The sequence below is a fragment of the Callithrix jacchus genome, chromosome 14 (assembly GCF_049354715.1).
Source record: "Callithrix jacchus isolate 240 chromosome 14, calJac240_pri, whole genome shotgun sequence".
Lineage (NCBI taxonomy): Eukaryota > Metazoa > Chordata > Mammalia > Primates > Cebidae > Callithrix > Callithrix jacchus.
In genome coordinates, this window is record NC_133515.1 from 81,655,716 (window position 1) to 81,674,335 (window position 18,620).

An 18,620-nucleotide genomic window follows, 5' to 3' on the forward strand; every position below is an offset into this window, starting at 1 on the left:
ACAGTCCAACTCTCTATTTCAGTTCGCATGGTGACAACACAGCCTAAATCAAATTTTAAGTGAATGCAAACATAGCCCCTCTCTAGGCCAAATTCTGGAAAAACACCTTAAGGATTCCAAGTGGAAGTCTTTGTAGATCCTAAGAGGCCTATATGTTGCTTTTAATTTAGAGAAGTGTCAAGACACATTTCTCTAAGGGCCAAGAACGTATGGAGGATTATGCAGCTTAATGAGATGGTGCCATATTAAATCCTGAGCTGATAGCTAAGTTTTAAGCAGTCCCCAGCAAATGTCGTCATCATTTTGGATCCTTTACATTACTGGAGGCGTCTCTGGTTTGGATAGAACACTAGAGGCCATCTAGCCCAAAGAGTCATCACCCACATCTTATTTCCACTGACAAGGCAGGCACAGAAGAACGTGGAAGCTTCCAGGGACAGTCCTCTGTCAGCACATCTGGCTTCTTCTTATCTCACTCCCAGTATTTATCCCAAAGCTATGCGGGTGCAGGTCTTTGAGAAGAGCCTGTATTCCCTTGCACAGTGTCACTGGGACTTACCTGTGGAGGCCAGGGAGCGGCACTGACCAGTCATGGGGCTGTACTCCTGGTTTTCATCAGCACAAACGCACAGGAAGGACCCTTCCACGTTTTCACAGAAGGCTTCACCACACACTCCACTGAGCAATTCACATTCATTCACATCTGGAAAAGGGAGCACAGACCAAGTGAGATGTGTGCCTCATTCATGACAGCTATTTCACCAGCTGTGCCAGGGCTAACAGTGTTTTGCTGAAAAGAAGGCAATCCCCAGAGAACAGGCAAACCCCTTCTGCTCTTTTAGGGAAGGGGCTCTTCAAGGCAGAGCTGTCAGATTTGGTCTATATGAAAGGACCATGAAAACTCAAGACAAAGGTTCTAAATTCCCAGTTTAGTTTTACAGGACACCCTGGAATTGTACTGCAAACCTAGTATGTGCCCACTGACCACCTAGTTTTATCATCCTGACTTTTCAACATAATGAAGTCTTAAATGACATAACACTCTACTTTCAGTTCTTTTTTTTTTTTGAGACAATTTCGCTCTGTCACCCGGGCTGGAGTGCAGTGGTGCAATTTCGGCTCACTGTAACCTCCACCTCCCAGTGATTCTCCTGCCTCAGCCTCCTGAGTAGCTGGGTCTTATAGGCGTGCGCCAACATGCCCGGCTAATATTTGTATTTTTAGTAGAGATGGGGTTTCACCATGTTGGTCAGGCTGGTCATGAACTCCTGACCTCAAGTGATCCACCCACCTCGGCCTCCCAAAGTGCTGGGATTATAGGCGTGAGCCACTGTGCCCAGCCTACACTCAGTTCTTGATTCAAGCAAAGTTAGAAGCACTGGCACTTCAGTAACCACAAAATTAAGCTCATTTAAAAATACTTAAAAAATCTATTTAAATGTCTGAAAATACAGTTCTCTGGTAGCCAAAACATTCATAGTTATCAATAGAATTCAGATTGTGTATTCCTTTGAGAAATGAAGGAAAGACCCCTATAGAGATACTCATCAGGCTACATTAATTATTCATGTAAAACAAATTGGTGCAATAACTAATCACTGATCTCATGATGCCTTTTCAAATTCTGCTGATGTTCCACTGTGTAATTTCTATTTTGCTAAATGTTTTTCTTCTGTACTTAAATATACATAATTAAAATACATTCAAGGAATCTCAGTGACAAGTACACTTTATTGAACATTTTGCAAGTACGCATCCCTAAGAAAGACTAATTTTATGTTTGATCTTACCCAATAGTACTTTTTACCTTCTTTCCTCCTAAATTTTATTCATGAATATCCAGTACAGCAAAGTGTCCGACTTAAAGTCTGAAATGCTCACGTCTTATGCATTAAATATGTATAAACATTAGCTTTCATGAGCATACCTTGAGATAGTTTATACAAAGTTAAACATTTGAGCAATTATCTAAATCATTCCAGAAAAAAATCCTCCTTTCACCTGTTATACCCAGTTAATTGGACAAAAATACATCTGGACTTATTTGGGTAATTACCTCAGTTTTCCATTTCATTTGTATATAAACAGACATAAATTCAATGAACTGATTTCACTTATGAAAACTACCATAACATAAAGCAGAGTTGAAATATTTAATCAACCTAGACTGTCATATTGAGACCAGAAAAACATAAGATATTGCCAGTTCACATTTATCAATTTTAGGTAAATGTCCAGTGGAACTTTGTACTTTCCAGCATGTATTATTTACATGGTTAATGAACTCTATCCCATCAGACTGCGCTAACTCAATCAAGAAATATTTCCTAGCTTACTGCCATGGGGCAGGCCTATACGGCCTATATGTAGGGAAACCATGATAAGCTAGCAATCCAAACTCCTGCTTTCATGGAGCTTATAGTCAAGTTAGGGAGATTAACAAAATAATCTTACAGGATTCAGTGAGTATGAGGAAAGAAAAGTTCAGAGCTCAGTGAAAGCATGGAACAGCAGACCTTAAGTGCGGGGGTGGGTTAGAGGAATGATACTGGAGCCAATAGCTGCAGGATGAGTAAGTGGTAATGGGGGAAGGGCTGACTCATCCTGTAGCTCTACACAACACCCAGTGTGAAGTGCCTATCACAGGCGCTCAGTAAACATTTTTGAAAGAATGAATACAAACACAAATGAAATAACATTTGTTGAGTTCACCAAAATGATAACAAAGATTCCTTCTCTAAGGGTGGTGTTTTGTGTGCCAAGCTGAAATGTCAACACGGGTTTGATGTGCTCATCTGGCTGGTTAGAAATGAACATTAAGCAGGGGCTCTGGGGCTATGTGGACTCCAGATATCTGCTATGGTTCAACATCTGATATATAAACAGTTAGTAGTTAAAATTTACTGAGCACCTACAATAAGCCAAGCATCATGCCCTGCCCATGGAGAGGGGAAAAAGTTTTCAATCATATAGAGGTTATAGCTTTGTAGCAGGGGGCTGCAGGTGGTATGCTCATTATTAAATTATTCCCTGAAAGGTTGTAAGTGCTATAATGGAATTTGCTGAAGGTGCTCTGGAAGCAGAGGTCACAGCACAGCTTGAGAGCAAGGGATGGAGCAGGGATGGTGTCTGGAAGATGACACAGAACCTCAGTCTTCAAGAATGAGTGAGAAAATCCAGGACTCAAGGAAGGAGAGGTCAGGAGGATAGTCCCAGAAGAAGGCGCGAATGACAGTCAAATAATTTCACAGTGACGTGGGCAACCACAACCAGTCTGACATTGCGGGAACCAACAGGTAAAGAAGGAAGTGGTGAAGCTAAGATGGAAAGTAGGGCCACATCACAAGACCCATTTGGTGAAAACATTATGCAAATGTCAAACAAATGTGTTTTGGTGGAAAGGTGGCTAAAGCAGGAGTGGGAACTAAGATTAGGACCGTCTTACCTATATTATTAAATAACTATGTCTTGTGAATAATTCTTGAATAATTATCTATGTTTTTGACTAGCTAATACTTATTCACGAAACCACATCATTGCTTTGCAAATAATTTTTGGTTGGAATTAACTGAATTTCATAATTCCACAAAAGCAGTTATTATTCAAGTGACATAACCATTAAACCTTGAAAATTTTGTTTTCCAAGTTTAATATGGATGGAAAATGAACTAATATTTTAATTGCAAATTTTCAAACCCAATAGGTGTTGACTCCTCAAGTTCCATCTGCCATGTAGTGAATATGGCTATTTTTCTCTAAGAATAAAGAAAAAGAAAAGTCTTGCTATCTATAAAGTCTTCAATTTGATAACCTTTCTTCCCCTTCCAATTTAATTGCTCTAATTGCAAATATGTTTCATAATGAGTTTGACTTGAAGAAATCACATCATGTCAGACAATGAAATACAAATTATTTTCTGTATGAGCATTTGTTGGACCATATTCCAGGACATCTGATGATATTCAAGATTCCTTCCACCCATGTCAATCCCGGAACAGACTGAGGAAATACAGCTTTGCACAATTCAAAGCATCCTTTCACAGGTATCATTCTTGGACACTGAAGCTCCTGCCAAGACTTTGCCTTAAATGCACTGCCTAAGCGAGTACATTTCAAAGACAGATAATCTATACCACACACCAGACTCTACTTCCTGTGCCGAGGGGAGTCTAGAGTTCTGCATACTCAGTTAACAGTTTAAACAGATGTTCTTGTTAAAATTCATTTAAATGTAAAGTCATACTTTTATATTTCTTAATGTCCCTTAGAATTTCAGAAGTCATAGGATTTTCCGTTTTTGTTTTTGAGACAGGGTCTTGCTCTCTTGCCCAAGCTGGCATGCTGTGGCATGATCACGGCTTACTGCAGCCTCAAACTCCTGGCACAAGAGATCCTCCCACCTCAGCCTCCTGAGTAGTTGTGACTATAGGCACCCCACCATCAAGCTTGGATAATTTTTTTAAAAAAATTTTATTCATAGAGAAAAGATCTCACCATGTTACTCAGGCTGGTCTCAAACTCCTGGCCTCAAGCAAACCTCCAACCTTGACCTCCCAAAGTCCTGGGGTTACACAAAGTGTGAGCCACACACCCGCAATAGAGGATAATTCTACACACCTTCAAACTGTATGACAAAATCAAATTATGATAAAGCTCTCCCCAAATTACCTGCTTAAAAACTCCTGTTGTTCATTGTGATTTCTCTTCAACAGGGACATGTGAAACACGCTGGGAAAAAAATCTAAAAACTCACCCACACACCCTTGCCCATCCTGTGGGGCTTGAAAGCCCTGATAACAGAGGCAGCGGAAGGAGCCAGGTGTATTGTCACAAAACCCGTGACTGTCACACACAGTGTTGTTTACACATTCATCAATATCTGCAAAAAAGACATGGAACATCAGACACAAAACAAACACGGGCTGACAAACACCAGATATTAATGGATAAACAGGTACTCGACACATCCCGATTAGTGTGTGATGATGAGATGATCATGTTTACACAGAATTGTTAAAACATTTTACGTATCAATAAAATGTTTTGATGGAAATGGTTTAACAGCCAAAATGTTGGGTTTTATGAAATGTTCCTTAGGAAATGTTTTTAGACTGAAATGACTGCTGCAAGTGCCATGCCCAGTATTACCTAAATGTTTTCAGCTCTTTATTTCCAAGAAGGCTTATATTTTCTCCTACAGAGAAAATATGTAAAAATATTGTCACTTGTTTTAGTTGCAGTAAATGCTAATAGTATTTGCATCTGACAGTTACAGAAGGGAATGAGCAATGGTTGACTCAACCTTGTGGATAACCTTGATCTATACAGCATCCTCTTGAAGTCAAGAGAGAGTCTGACGAAGTCGGCAGGGTAGCCAGTCAGTCCCAGTCCCATAAGAAAAGATTTTATGCCACCAATTTACAGCCACTCCAGGCCCTAAACATCCAGGCTGTTCCAGCTGATTGGATGACTTGCCAATTCATTTTGTTCTCCATAAACTTGATGAGAGTGATCTTGTACCCTTTTTTTTTCATTAATAAAAATGTTCTTTTTTAAAAGTGATGTCTCAACTGTAAAGTTACAACAGACTTTTAGACAATTCTTCTTTATCCTTATGGTTACCCATTTCCTTCTCCCTTCTTTCTTCCCATTCTCCTTGGGTACTGCCATATCCACACCACCACCCACTGCCTGGTACTCTGCTCTCTCTGCCCTGGACTTAACAGTCACACCAAATGCAAGTTTTTGGAGAAGTAAGAGAACGTAATGACAGTATCCAAATGTGAAAAAGATTGCAATTTTATGTTCAAATAACGAAATCAGATAACAAATGTTAAAACGATAAGTTCAATTTTACATGACAGAATTTAGATTAGGGAGGGTTAGTATTAATAAAATCGAGCATTTCCTTTAAACTCTATTTTCTCAACTCAGAACAAACAAACGAAAGAACTACATCCCTTCTCCTTTCTGGGCGGGGCTTCTTCTCCCATCCTGACCAGCCTCTGCCTCCTGGTCCCACCTCTTCATCCTTCTCCAACATCTATGGTTATTCCTCCCCTGGATCCTACCCTCACTGACTTCAAAAACGTTAACATTGCTTGAAAATAGCTTTCGTCTGATCATATCATCACCCACTGTGCTTTCCTTCCTGGGTACTCACTGCCACATCTCACACCACCCATCACCTGGTACTCTGCTCTCTCTGCCCCTGGACTTAGCAGTCATGCCAAAATGTAAGTTTTTGGAGAAAAAGTTAAGAAAATGTGATGACAGCATCCAAATATATGTGGAGAACATTGTACTTTCATGTTCAAATAATGCAATCAGATACCAAATGCTAAAGAAAATGACAAGTTCAATTTCACTTGACAGAATTTAGTTTGGGGGGAATTAAACTTTTTGTATCACTGCAAAATGCTTCAAAGGATTGTCTATATTCATTGTCTTTATTTCCTATTACAGTCTATTTGTAAATGGAAATAATAGTATCAATATGAATAACATTAATAATAATATTGGTAAGTTCCTACAATTACTGTGAGCATTAAACAAAATAACATGTACAAAGTGCTTTGGAGACTGCCTGGCATGTAATGTAGGGAAGCATCCAACATAGTACACATCAATTTTATTATTATTGCTACTACTACTTTTCCTCTTCCTCCTCAATGACCTACAATCTTACTTCCTAACTCTTTATCCTCTAAGACAAAGCACCAATGACCAAACTCATCATTAAATCTCGTGATGATCTTTTGGTCAGTGATCCCTGACCTCTCAGTCTGGCTGAACGCCCACTCCTTGAACACTCTCTTCCCATGTTCAGTGACAGAATATTCTTCTTGCTTTGCTTTGAGCTGCTCTGGCTTGTCCTTGTACTTCAGCAGCCCGAAGTTGGGTATCTGTCGAGGCTCCGGCCCTCCCTGAAATGTGCTGTGTGCTCAGCACTTCCCTCCTCCACCCTTCCCACACTCGCCCAGTTTCAATGACCATGCTCCTCGGGATAAATCCTCCATCTTCCTCTCCAGCTAAGATTCTTCTCCAAGCACATTTCTTAATCATTTCCATTGGATCTTCCGCCATGAACTCAAACTTATCAAGCCTAAAGCTGTATTCACTGTCTTTCTACTAAACCCCATTTCCCAACCTTGGTGACTTGAATTAAAAAATCAATGAAATTATTTCCAACCTAAAAAATGAATCTCCCTTACAACACTAAACACAAAAAAGACAATAAATCTGTTTGGATTGATTTGCAATGTCAGCATGAGGCTGAGGTCACAATTAATTTACTGATTACAACTGTGAGGAGGAACTGCATCATGTCACCAAATTACTTAACACAGGCCACTGCTAATTTTAGACTTCCTGAGATGGGCATATGTCAAAGAGATTATTTATGTTATTCATTGAACTACAGGATTTAAGAGCTGGAAAGAAACTGAGAAATGCTTCAATTACCATTCACATACTGATTTCCCAGCTTCTCTCAAAGATTGACCTTTGTCCTTTAGAACCACTTACCTAAGACCTACTGGATATATTCATAATAAGTGAATTTATTAACACTCCCCTCCTCACCTTAACTCAATTCCATTTCTCCTATTTCCTTCATCAGCAAATCCATTCTCTCACCCAAGACAGAAACCTTAATGCCACCCTTCCCTTCTTCCTGTTCTCTGTCCTTCCCTGTCATGCCCTCTTTTCTGTCTTTCCTGACACTCCTCATACTCTTGGTGAGTCTTCCCATCTCCAGTCTTGCCTTCCTCCCTCTATCCATTCTCCATCTAAGACTGCCAATGTGCTCTTTGCAGAATGCAAACTCACCAGTACCATTCCCTTGCCCAGTGTTCAGAATCTCTTCTTGACTAAAGGGTAACCACACTCCTTAGCAGGGCATGGAGCGCCCTTCCTCATCTGCCTCTTGCCTATTTGTCTGGCCACAGTTCCCAGACTACCTCCTTCCCAGTTTACACTCTGGCTCAAGTAGCATACTAGGGGTCTTTGAAAACCTATGGTCTTTAATTTTTCAAGGACCTGGTGCCTACTCCATCCGTCTCTGGAATCTCCATGCCACCCCTTTCCCCTGAACTTCCTCAGAAATGCCTCTTGGACCTTCAGGAGTCAGCCCAAGGAACACCTCCTCTGCAGCACCTTCTTTAACTACTCCAAGAGCAGATCTCAGGGTCTCTCCTCTCCGCTCCCAGAACATCTTGTACCACTGCTGTGCTTATCAAGGGTGACTTCTCACGGTGGGGAACCTCCAGCTTAACCTCATCAACCATTTATTTCCCTACTAAAATGAGTGGGAGGATAGCAAAGGAGGAGAAAGAGAAGGCATCTACCAGAAACCTGGTGGCTTTTCAGTCTAGATTCTTGAAGCAAAATCTCTTGCTTTTCTTTTTATTAATCCTATGCAATTATAGCAGATGATGCTTTCTTGTTACTGTGTACAGGAACCAAATAACTGACCTGAAGGTGAACAAGCCCCAAGCCGGTTATGAATTACTGGGCATCTTGCAGAATCAGACTTACTGTAACAGTGATTAACCGCGAAAGTTTAGATGAGCAATATTTTGGATTTGAATGAATAGGAAAAAAAACCGTGGAATGCTTGCTGGAAACTAGCTCTTCGGCAACAAATATTTTATAAAAATGATATAATGTAACTCTCAGCAGTTTCAACAATGAGGTGAGGTAATAGCTTAATAAGAGGACAACATTTGTTTTACTTGAATGACCTCTCCAAGAAAAAAACATTATTTCATTAGAATTTTCTTTGATGATGTGAGCTCTGAGATATTTTTCCATTGTTAGTCCTGTATATACATACAATGAAGTGAACTGCTAAAATTAAGAGTAATTCTAGAGAAGTAACGCTAAATGTTAAGAAAATGTACTACATTAGAGTAGAAGTCCCAGCAAGACTAAATGAATAAGTGAACATCATTCTTTTTTTTTTTTTTTTGCTCAAGTTGAATTTGGAAGATGAAACTACGTTTTGAATCCAAATATCATATGTTTTCGCTTAATGAAGGGTGATTCTGTTAAAATTACCGAAGCAGTTTTGCTTAGGGATCTGTAAGAGCCGTGCATGATATCATTGGTAATACTATCCAACAGTTTAGTGATTACAGGCATGATTTGTCGCGTGATCTCTCAACTGTCAATCCAGATAAACCGGGTGTGGTATCACAAAAATTGCTGATTTATCATGCAAGTGTTTGCTATTTACACTTTACTGAAGAAGGTAGATTATAAATATTGATATTTCAATGTAAATAAAGTCAAAAAATTATACAAACAAAGGAGAATAGATCCCTGATGTGAATTTCCTAATAAAAAATTACCTAAATGTCAGAAAGAAAAATAGAACATAGTTCAGGGTGATGGGAACTACGAGCAGCTCATTTAAAAAGTAGTGATGTTGTCAATGACTAACAGACCCACACTTTTGAGGGTCTCTATTGGTCTACGTGGCAGATCAATTTTCCTTGTCCATATGCTTTTTACTTAAGACATTTTGTCAATGAACCAAAAGCTTTTCAAAACCTACTGATTGCATTCAGGGAGTCTACGTACAAGAGCTGAACTCAAACCCATGTACTCCTGAATTCTCAGATAAAGGTGTAAGGCTAGACACGTGTGTCACCCTCTCACCCTCAGTAAAGTAACTATGAAATAAAGTACAAGTATGTAAAGAAGGTAGAATTTTCTAAAAGAGGATGGGGTCATGTAAACCTTGTTTAAGAACCAAAAAATTAAAACTGTTCAAAGACTTCAACACTAAAATTCATAACAAATCTCAATGGTTCCATTACATGTCTTATATTTATATACAGAAAAGTCTATGTGTATCTGAAAACATGTATATTGGAGAGAAAGGGGTATTTGTGTCTATTTCATTAGTAAAATCATTTGAGTTTTTTTTCGATATATTCTTAAGTTTTTGGTTTTGAATTTTTAGGAAAGAGCTTCTTCTTAGTTTCTTAACATCTTCTCTTATTTTGTTGACTTGCTTCTTCCCTATTCTGAGCAAAAAATATCCACCTATTGGGAAAGCAACTTACTCATGAGCTTTCCTTCTGCTGCCAGGATGCTCCAGAGAAGTGGAGAGTGAGAATGGGAGTGTCATTTTTTGGTAAGGTATAATTCGTAGGAAAATCTCCACAGCTACTACAGAGTTGTGAAGAAATGACCTTCCTGTCTTAGAACATTTTTAGATGGATCATACGGTCCATTTTTACTTGAAGGAAACCTGACGATTATCTAGTTCAACCTCTTCATTTTAAGAACCAGAAAACGGAGGGCTAGAGAGGGGAAGTGACTTGCCTCAAGGCTACACAGTCGGTTAGTGGGAGAGCTGACCGAGGAACAGGGCCTGGCCAAAGAACAATATTCTGAATCTTTCTTCTTCCTTATTCTCTGACTTTCTTCTTCCTTATTCCTTATTCTGATGGTTGTAAAAGGTTGGTCCTAGATGGTGAACAGAACTCACCAAATTGTGAGCCCAACAAGCACACAGGAGTTTGTCCACTATGAAGATGGAGGTCAGAATATACCATCTGTTACTCTTTGATTCATCACCTACTGCCTTCTAGTTTAACCAAGTCTTCTTGTCCTTAAATGAGACTTAGGCATCTTTGCCCCTCAAAACAAGAACTATTATTATACTTGAAATATAGATACTTGAAGAGGATATTTTTGTAGGAGTCCCTTGGAAGAAAACACATCAGGCACCCATGGTTGCAAGTCTTAGGAGGTCCAAGGACTAAGACAGGACCACGTCTAGCATTGGTGCGCCCAGATCTCTTTATAAAAGGAAAATGGCCTGCTATTTTAGCTCAGAACTTCATAACCAACTGCAATTGGTTAAGTATCTGGTGCCAGAATCTTAGGAAAACAGATCTAAAGAAAAGGGGCTTAAACTGGAAATGCAGCCCTCACACTCCTTTCTGAAAGAAACGGAAGCCGGCTAGGAGACAGTAAATCTCAGCCAAGAAGTGGGATTGAAAGATGTTAAACCAGCTGAATCGCTGCCCAAAAGAATTTTAAAATGGCATGGCTGCTGGCCCAAAAGCGATTAAGGTCTCTCTCACAGCATCGGAGGGAAGCCAGCATTAAGCAGAAGATGAGCATGAGCCCTAAAGAAAGAAAATAAAATTTAGCCAATAGGAAATTAAAAACTGGATTTGGAGATGGTCCAGACAATACAATAGGATATGGGAAGAACCTTTTAAAAAAGGTCCACTGAGGTCTGGCAACATCAGCAAGGCTGGGGAATATGGGCCATATGTGTTATGGAAAATAACTTTGTTCTAGGAGATGGGAATAGGCCAGAAACAGCAAAGGACGTCCCTGGGTAGATTCTGACTACCATGTTGTCTCTGTCGGCAGGAAAAAACAGAGACCCTGATGGTCACAAGTCTGTTTTGAAGGCTAGTAGCTTAAGATAAGCAGTAAGAAATGACAGAGGTAACAAGTTATTTGAAATTCAACTTTCCAGTAATTACCTTCTAGAAAATAAGGCTAGCCAGTGAGACATCTTTTCCCCTGCCCCCACACCTGGAGATCTACTACTTTCAAAAAGATTTACTTATTTATTTTAGAGACAGGGTCTCACTCTCTTGCCCACACTGGAGAGCAGTGGCATGATCACAGGTTACTGCAGCCTCAACCTCCTGGGCTCAAGCAATCCTCCTACCACAGCCTGTCAAATAGCTGGGACCACAGGTGTGTGCTGCCATGCCTGGCACTTTTTTTTTTTTTTAATTTTTAGTAGAGATGAGATCTCATTATGTTGCCCAGGCTGATCTCAAACTCCTGGGCTCCAGTGATCCTCCCACCTCGGCCTACCAGTACTGGGATTGCAGATGTGAGCCACCATGTCCAGCTGCTTAAATTATTCTTTAAAAATCACCCAGACAAGCCCCAATTCTATATTCCAGAGAAACTAAACCAAAACTTTGTAGACAACAGACATTCACCATCCATAAAGACATCCTCTTGGAAACCATCCTAAAAATCACATATATCATCCTTGTTACCCAAAAATGTGGGAGTCATCCTTGATTACTGCTCCGCATCCGGTCACCACCTCCTTATGATTTTATCTTTCAGTTATATATCCAGTCTTACCTTTCTTCTCCAACCTTATTCAAGGCCATGTTACCTTTCATTCAAATTCCTGCAATGGCTTCCCAACTGAGTTTTGTGCTGTCAGATACTCATTGAAGACCCCAAATTCATCTCCCATAATGACAGAATAATTTACCCATTGAAATAGTCCAATCAAGTAGTCCTCTGTTTAAACCTCTTCAGTTTTCTTCCATGGGTAATGGCATAAAGGCCTTTGCCACAGGCTGTCTGAGCTTTTCCATAATTGGGTGGTCAAGTTATTTGCTTTCCCATCTGGCCTCTGAAACTGCATCAGCTTCTTTCCCTCTCTTGAATCATTCCTATTTCTCACTCCTCTTTAAGAACCAAGGTTCTTGACTTATCTATGCATGCTGTGTTTACTACATCAGTTCTTATAAGATTCTGCTGAAGCAGCATCTGATAAGGTCATCATTTTGTAAAACCTAAAGGATTCTTCTTGTCCTCTTAGTAGAGTTCTCAATAGTATGCAATGCAGTTGACCACTCTCTCCTTCTTGAAGAACACTTTGCCTTTGGATTCTATAGCACCACACCCCCTGGGTTTCCTCTTAATCCTTGGACTATTCCTACAGGGACTCTTTTTCTTGACCCCTACATGTTAAGAGTTTTTCAGAGTTTAGTTCTAGGCCTTCTTTTTTTTCTCATTCTATAATCTCTCTTGGTGGCTTCATCCATTCTGATGGCTTCGAATATGATCTATATCTGACGACTTCTCTTCCAAACATTAAAATTAACTTGATCCAATTCTCTATCAGACACACCCACATAGATGTTTCACAGGCAACTCTAATTTAATATAACCAAATCACACCCTTGATCTTTACAAAAAATTACTTCATTTTTTTACCATGTCAGCAAATAGTGCCACCAAATACCAACTTGCTAAAACCAGGACATATGACCTCTCTTCAACAGTTCCTCTCTTCCATGTCCTACATCTGGTCCAACTCTATGTTTTAATCTAGTACTAGGCTCTATCTCCAAAGCATTTTTTGAGTCATTCATTTCTCTCCATCACATTGCCACTGTTCTAGCCTGAGCTACCAATATGTCTGGCTTGAGCTATTATAATAATATCCTAGAACATATCCTGACTTTTCTCTTGCTCCTCTAATCCCATTGTCAAAAAGCAACCTGGAAAAGAGAAACACTGTACTTAAAAAAATCAATTAAATTACTGAATTAAATCAAATTTACTTACAGTATCCCTAATCCTATGCAATATTTCATGTTTCCAAATCTTTGTTTGTGGCATTTATTCTGCCAGGAACACATTCCTTCCTATTGTATACATATTACAGTTTTTACCCAGATGATTTTCATCTGTCCTCCAAGTCCTTCAAGGCTCAGCGGGAGACTACTGCAAGCTTTTTTGACCCAACCTTATGAAAATGTGTCTTAACATACAACCTCTTCTTGTCCCTCCATAATTGTTTATGAAGAGTCAACAAAGATGAAACATCACCAAAACTACTACACAGGACAAAGAAACACTACAGCAATGGAGTTGGGCTAGAAAAATAATTGGTGACGCAACCAATTATCTTCTCATTCAACAGCAATGGTTACATTAAAATGCTGCATGGAAGGTAGTTTTAAAAACAGGATTAGGCCGGGCGCGGTGGCTCAAGCCTGTAATCCCAGCACTTTGGGAGGCTGAGGCAGGTGGATCATGAGGTCAAGAGATCGTGACCATCCTGGTCAACATGGTGAAACCCCGTCTCTACTAAAAAAAAATACAAAAAATTAGCTGGGCATGGTGGCGCATGCCTGTAATCCCAGCAACTCAGGAGGCTGAGGTGGGAGAATTGCTTGAACCCAGGAGGCGGAGGTTGCGGTGAGCCGAGATCGTGCCATTGCACTCCAGTCTGGTAGCAAGAGCGAAACTCCGTCTCAAAAAAAAAAAAAGAAAACAAAAAACAGGATTTACAATGTAGGAACCTGTGTTAGAAATTATCAAAGGCATACTTGAAAAGCTCTTCAGATAGAAGATAACAAAATGATGAGCAAGAAAATGTTCAGGCCGGGTGTGGTGGCTCACGCCTGTAATCCCAGCACTTCAGGAGGCCAAGACAGACGGATCACCTGAGGCCAGGAGTTCGAGACCAGCCTGGCCCAACATGTTGAAACCCATCTCTACTAAAAAAACCAAAAATTAGTCAGGTGTGGTGGTGGACACCTGTAATCCCAGCTTCTCAGGAGGTGGAGGCAGGAGAATTGCTTGAACTCTGGAGGCGGATGTTGCAGAAAGCAGAGACTGCACCACTGCATTCCAGCCTGGGTGACAAGAGCAGAACTCCAACTCAAAAAAAGAGAAAACGTTCAATTTTGTATTTTAGATGTATGAAAGAATCAAATATAAAATAACACCATAAAAGATTAAACACTATAAAAATACAGATAAATATACAAAAGTGATTACAACAGAATAGAAAAAATTGCAAAGAGCAGTGAAAAAAATAAAAGCACTATAAAATTAAAAGGCAAATTAAAGAATGAAGGAACTATCTGTAAAACATTGATAAGTGATTATTATCCCTCAAATACACAAATCAGTTAGAAAACACTAATATTCTACCTCAGGCAAAAAACATTGTGCAGAAGAAAGTAGCTAGGTATACAAGTAGTCAGCCTTATTGATAATAAAGGCAAGTTAACATGAGACATCACTTTCTCCTTATCAAATTAACAGAGGAAAAAATGAATATGAGTTTCCTTTTGAGAAGGTGTTAGGACCTGGGAGGTCTCATTTGGTGCTGGTGGAAGCAGAAATGGTAGACTCTGGAAAACACAGAGGCCACACATGTTAAGACCCATCAAGGTGCTAATAGCCTTTGAACTTGTCATTCAATGTCTTAGAACCTAGTTTAGAAATATAATAATTGCTGAAAATAAATATTTATAAACAGTCTATTTACAGATTTTTAGAGCATTAAACAACAGCAACATAGAGAAAACACCGTGCATATCCACAATCAGGAACATACATTACAAAATTTATAATATAATTATGTAATGAAATTATGTAGTCATCAAAAGATTTTCAAAGGGTTTTAAATAATATTAGAAAATACAAATAATATAATACTAATAAAAAATAAAGTATATAATTTCATTTTTAAATACTAAAAACTATTAAAAAAGAAATATGTCAAATATGAACATTAGTTATCACTGATGGATAAATGATCTTTTCTTTATATTTCTCAGAATCTTCCAAAGTTTTTATAATGATGGTCTCTCTCTCTCTCTCTTTTTTTTTTTTTTTTTTTTTGAGATGTTGTCTCACTGCATCACCCAGGCTGGTCTGGCCTCAGACTCCTATGCTCAAATGATTCTCCCACTTCAGCCTCCCAAGTAGCTGGAACTACAGGTACCTACCACCACACCTGGCACATGTTACTCTTAAAATCAGAAAAATTACATACTTGCAATCTACTATTTGAGGATAAAAAAAAATTTTAATTATTTTACTTGAGTATAAAGATATACTCCACCCTAACAGAAATAACATATGAGTGAAATACAATTGTACAAACAAAAATAAAATATTCATATTTTTAAAATATTAAAAACTTGCAACATTTTAGTATTTTTTTCTGAATGAAAATACTGTTTCATTTTGAGATAAAGTGTTTTGCTTGAAATTATGTTATGTAAGATAAAATGCTACTGATATTTATTAATTAATAGTATACACATATTTAAGTTAGGAAGTCATTGCAATTTTCAACAATTACTATTACAAACAAGCAAATGTAAACCAAAACCCTCAAAACAAAAAAATATACACAAAACTCTTTAAAATGCTTTTTAATCTAGCCATTTTCTTACATACAAAGTTATATTTATTCCACTTATAAAAGTCTGGAGACTCTGCCCAAAAGTAAAATGTGCTGAACATTAATTCAGAGATTCTACTGAATGAAAAGTAAAAATACTTTGGACCTAATCACTTCCTCAAATACAAATGGTAAATTGCCAGTGAAAAATGCTTTTTATCTTATGATGGATAAGATTTTACTGTATACAAATAACTTTGTATATAATTTCACTTTTTATTATGTGAAAGCAGATCTTGGTTAAACATATTTGAGATTCCAAACTTATCTTAATTTTTGGTGCATTTTATTTCCTTTCATACATTGTTCAGTTAAAAATCATATAGAAACAAAGTGATGGGGGGGATGGTAAAATAAAAAATAAATACTCCAAAATAAGGCAAAGAAAAGAAAGGAATGAAAAAGGAACAAAGAACAGATGAAACAAAAACAAAAGGTAAAGTATGGATTTAAACCCCTAAATACCACTCATTATATTAAATGTATATTGACCAAATGCTTCAATTAAAAGACAACGATTGTCAGCCTGTATTAGAAAACAACTATATGCTGCTTACAAGAGAAAAATCTTTCAATATGTGAATATGGAAAGGTGGGAAAAGAGGAAAAAGGCACATGTAGCTCTACTAATAAAAGACAAAAATAGGCTTGGAGGCAAGATGAATTGATACAGAAAAAAAAAGATATTTCAAAGAGATGAAAAGGTGACTATGCTGAGAAGATACAACAATTCTATATTTAATTACATTTTCATAAAATACATAAATAAAAATAAGAAGCAGATAAATCTCCATAATAATAATGGGAGATTATAAGATAGTCCTCAGACATTTACATAGTAAGCAGACAAAAAATCAGTAGGGATATAGGTGATTTTAACAACACAATTTACAAACCGGCCCTAATTGACATACAGGTCCAACTGCATAATACACATTGTTTTCAAGCAGAGAACAACTATTTACTAAAATTGGTAACATTCTGTTCCATAACAAATTTCAAGGATTGAAGTCATTTAGAGTATCTTCTCTGGCCATAGTGGTTTTAAGGTAGAAATCAGTAACAAAAAGCTAACCAGAAAATACTCAAACATCTGGATATTAAGCAAAAGACTTCTAAATAATTCGCTGGTCAAAGGAAAAAAAATTACAATGAACTTTAGAAATATTTTATGTAAATAACAAAATATAACATATCAAAACTTATGGATGCCAATAAAGCCATTCTTAGAAGGAAATATATAACTATAAATACAAATATTAGAAGATTAAAAATTTAATTACATAAAGATCTACTTCAAGTAGTTAGGAATAAAGATAATTTAAACCCCAACGTGTAAATATAAAAAATAGCATAGAAAAAATAATAAATATAAAAGCAAAAATTAATAAAATAGAAAAGAAAAAAATCAACAAAAGTTGTTTCTCTGAAAAGGCTAATAACCCTAGGAAAACTGATCAAGAGCAAAACAGAAGCACAAATTACTAAAATATTAAAAAAGACATCACTACATATTATACAGAGAAGAGAATATTATAAATAACTGAGCAAATAAATGTGCAATTTTACCTAAAATGGATAGATTCCCTAAAAAAACAGTGAAACTGACATGAAGTCAAAAGCCTGAATATTATTTTATCTGTTAATAAAATCTTAACTGCAATTTAAAAACCTTTATAACACATAGGCACAAAAACAAAACAAAGCAAAAACAAACATGCCAGGTACAAATGACCTTACTGGTGAATTCTTCAAGGAATTTTAGGAGCAAGTAACAACATCAATCCTAAATAAACTTTTCCAAAAATCAGAGTGAGGGGACGCTTCCAAATGCATTTTATGAGACTCTAATGACCTTGACTTCATGAGTGAGTCTCATGAGATCCGATGGTTTTATAAGTGCCTGGCATTTCCCCTGCTTGCACTCACTCCATCCTGCCGCCCTGTGAAGAAGGTGACTACTTCTGCTTTGCCTTCCACCATGATTGTAAGTTTCCTGAGGCCGCCCCAGCAATGAACTGTGAGTGAATTAAACCTTTTATATTTATAAATTACCCAGTCTCGGGTATTTCTTCATAGCAGTGTGAGAATGGATTAATACACCAGGCAGAATGAATCTACAGTAATGATGTCAGGATAGTGGTAAGTGTAAGTATTCCCCAACACTGAGGATAATGAGGGTGGAGAACAATCATGAGAAAGTTCAAGGGAGGTTCAAGGAGCTGGTTACCAGGTATGCACACTTTATAAATGCTTGTCAAGTGCCTTATGATTTAGGCACTTTTCTACATGCATTTTAAACACCAACTTAAACATTTTTACTGAAAAAAAAAAAAAAGAGATAATCCACACTGCTGCATTTCCTGGTTAAAGACTGTCTTAGCATTTCAAAAGCTAATTTAGCTTCTCTATTTCCCATGGCTTAGAGGTATTGTGGCACATATATTAGACTGAAATATTAAGGCACTCTGAGTAGTAAGCTTGACCACCACTTCCTATATGCTTATTGTATGACATTCTAATACCTGGAACTTATTTTTCTCCAACTGCAAAATGAATAGGAATATAAGCAAAAATAAGAAACATATGTAATTTAATGTATCTTTTCTTAAAAACT

General features: G+C 37.8%; 1 protein-coding gene across 17 annotated transcripts in view; it reads right to left on the reverse strand.

Moving 5' to 3' along the window:
* Window positions 1–18,620, reverse strand: part of LTBP1 (latent transforming growth factor beta binding protein 1) — a 466,293-nt gene that overhangs the window by 57,397 nt on the left and 390,276 nt on the right. For 9 of the 17 annotated variants that reach the window (XM_078349509.1, XM_078349508.1, XM_008980894.5 and 6 more), the window contains 2 exons: window positions 4,754–4,879; window positions 560–703 (listed from right to left, as the gene is read on the reverse strand). In XM_078349509.1, coding sequence (XP_078205635.1) covers window positions 560–703; window positions 4,754–4,879 — 270 coding nt within the window. The remainder of the gene's footprint in view (window positions 1–559; window positions 704–4,753; window positions 4,880–18,620) is intronic. The other 8 variants (XM_078349510.1, XM_008980895.5, XM_078349507.1 and 5 more) reach the window with 1 other exon arrangement.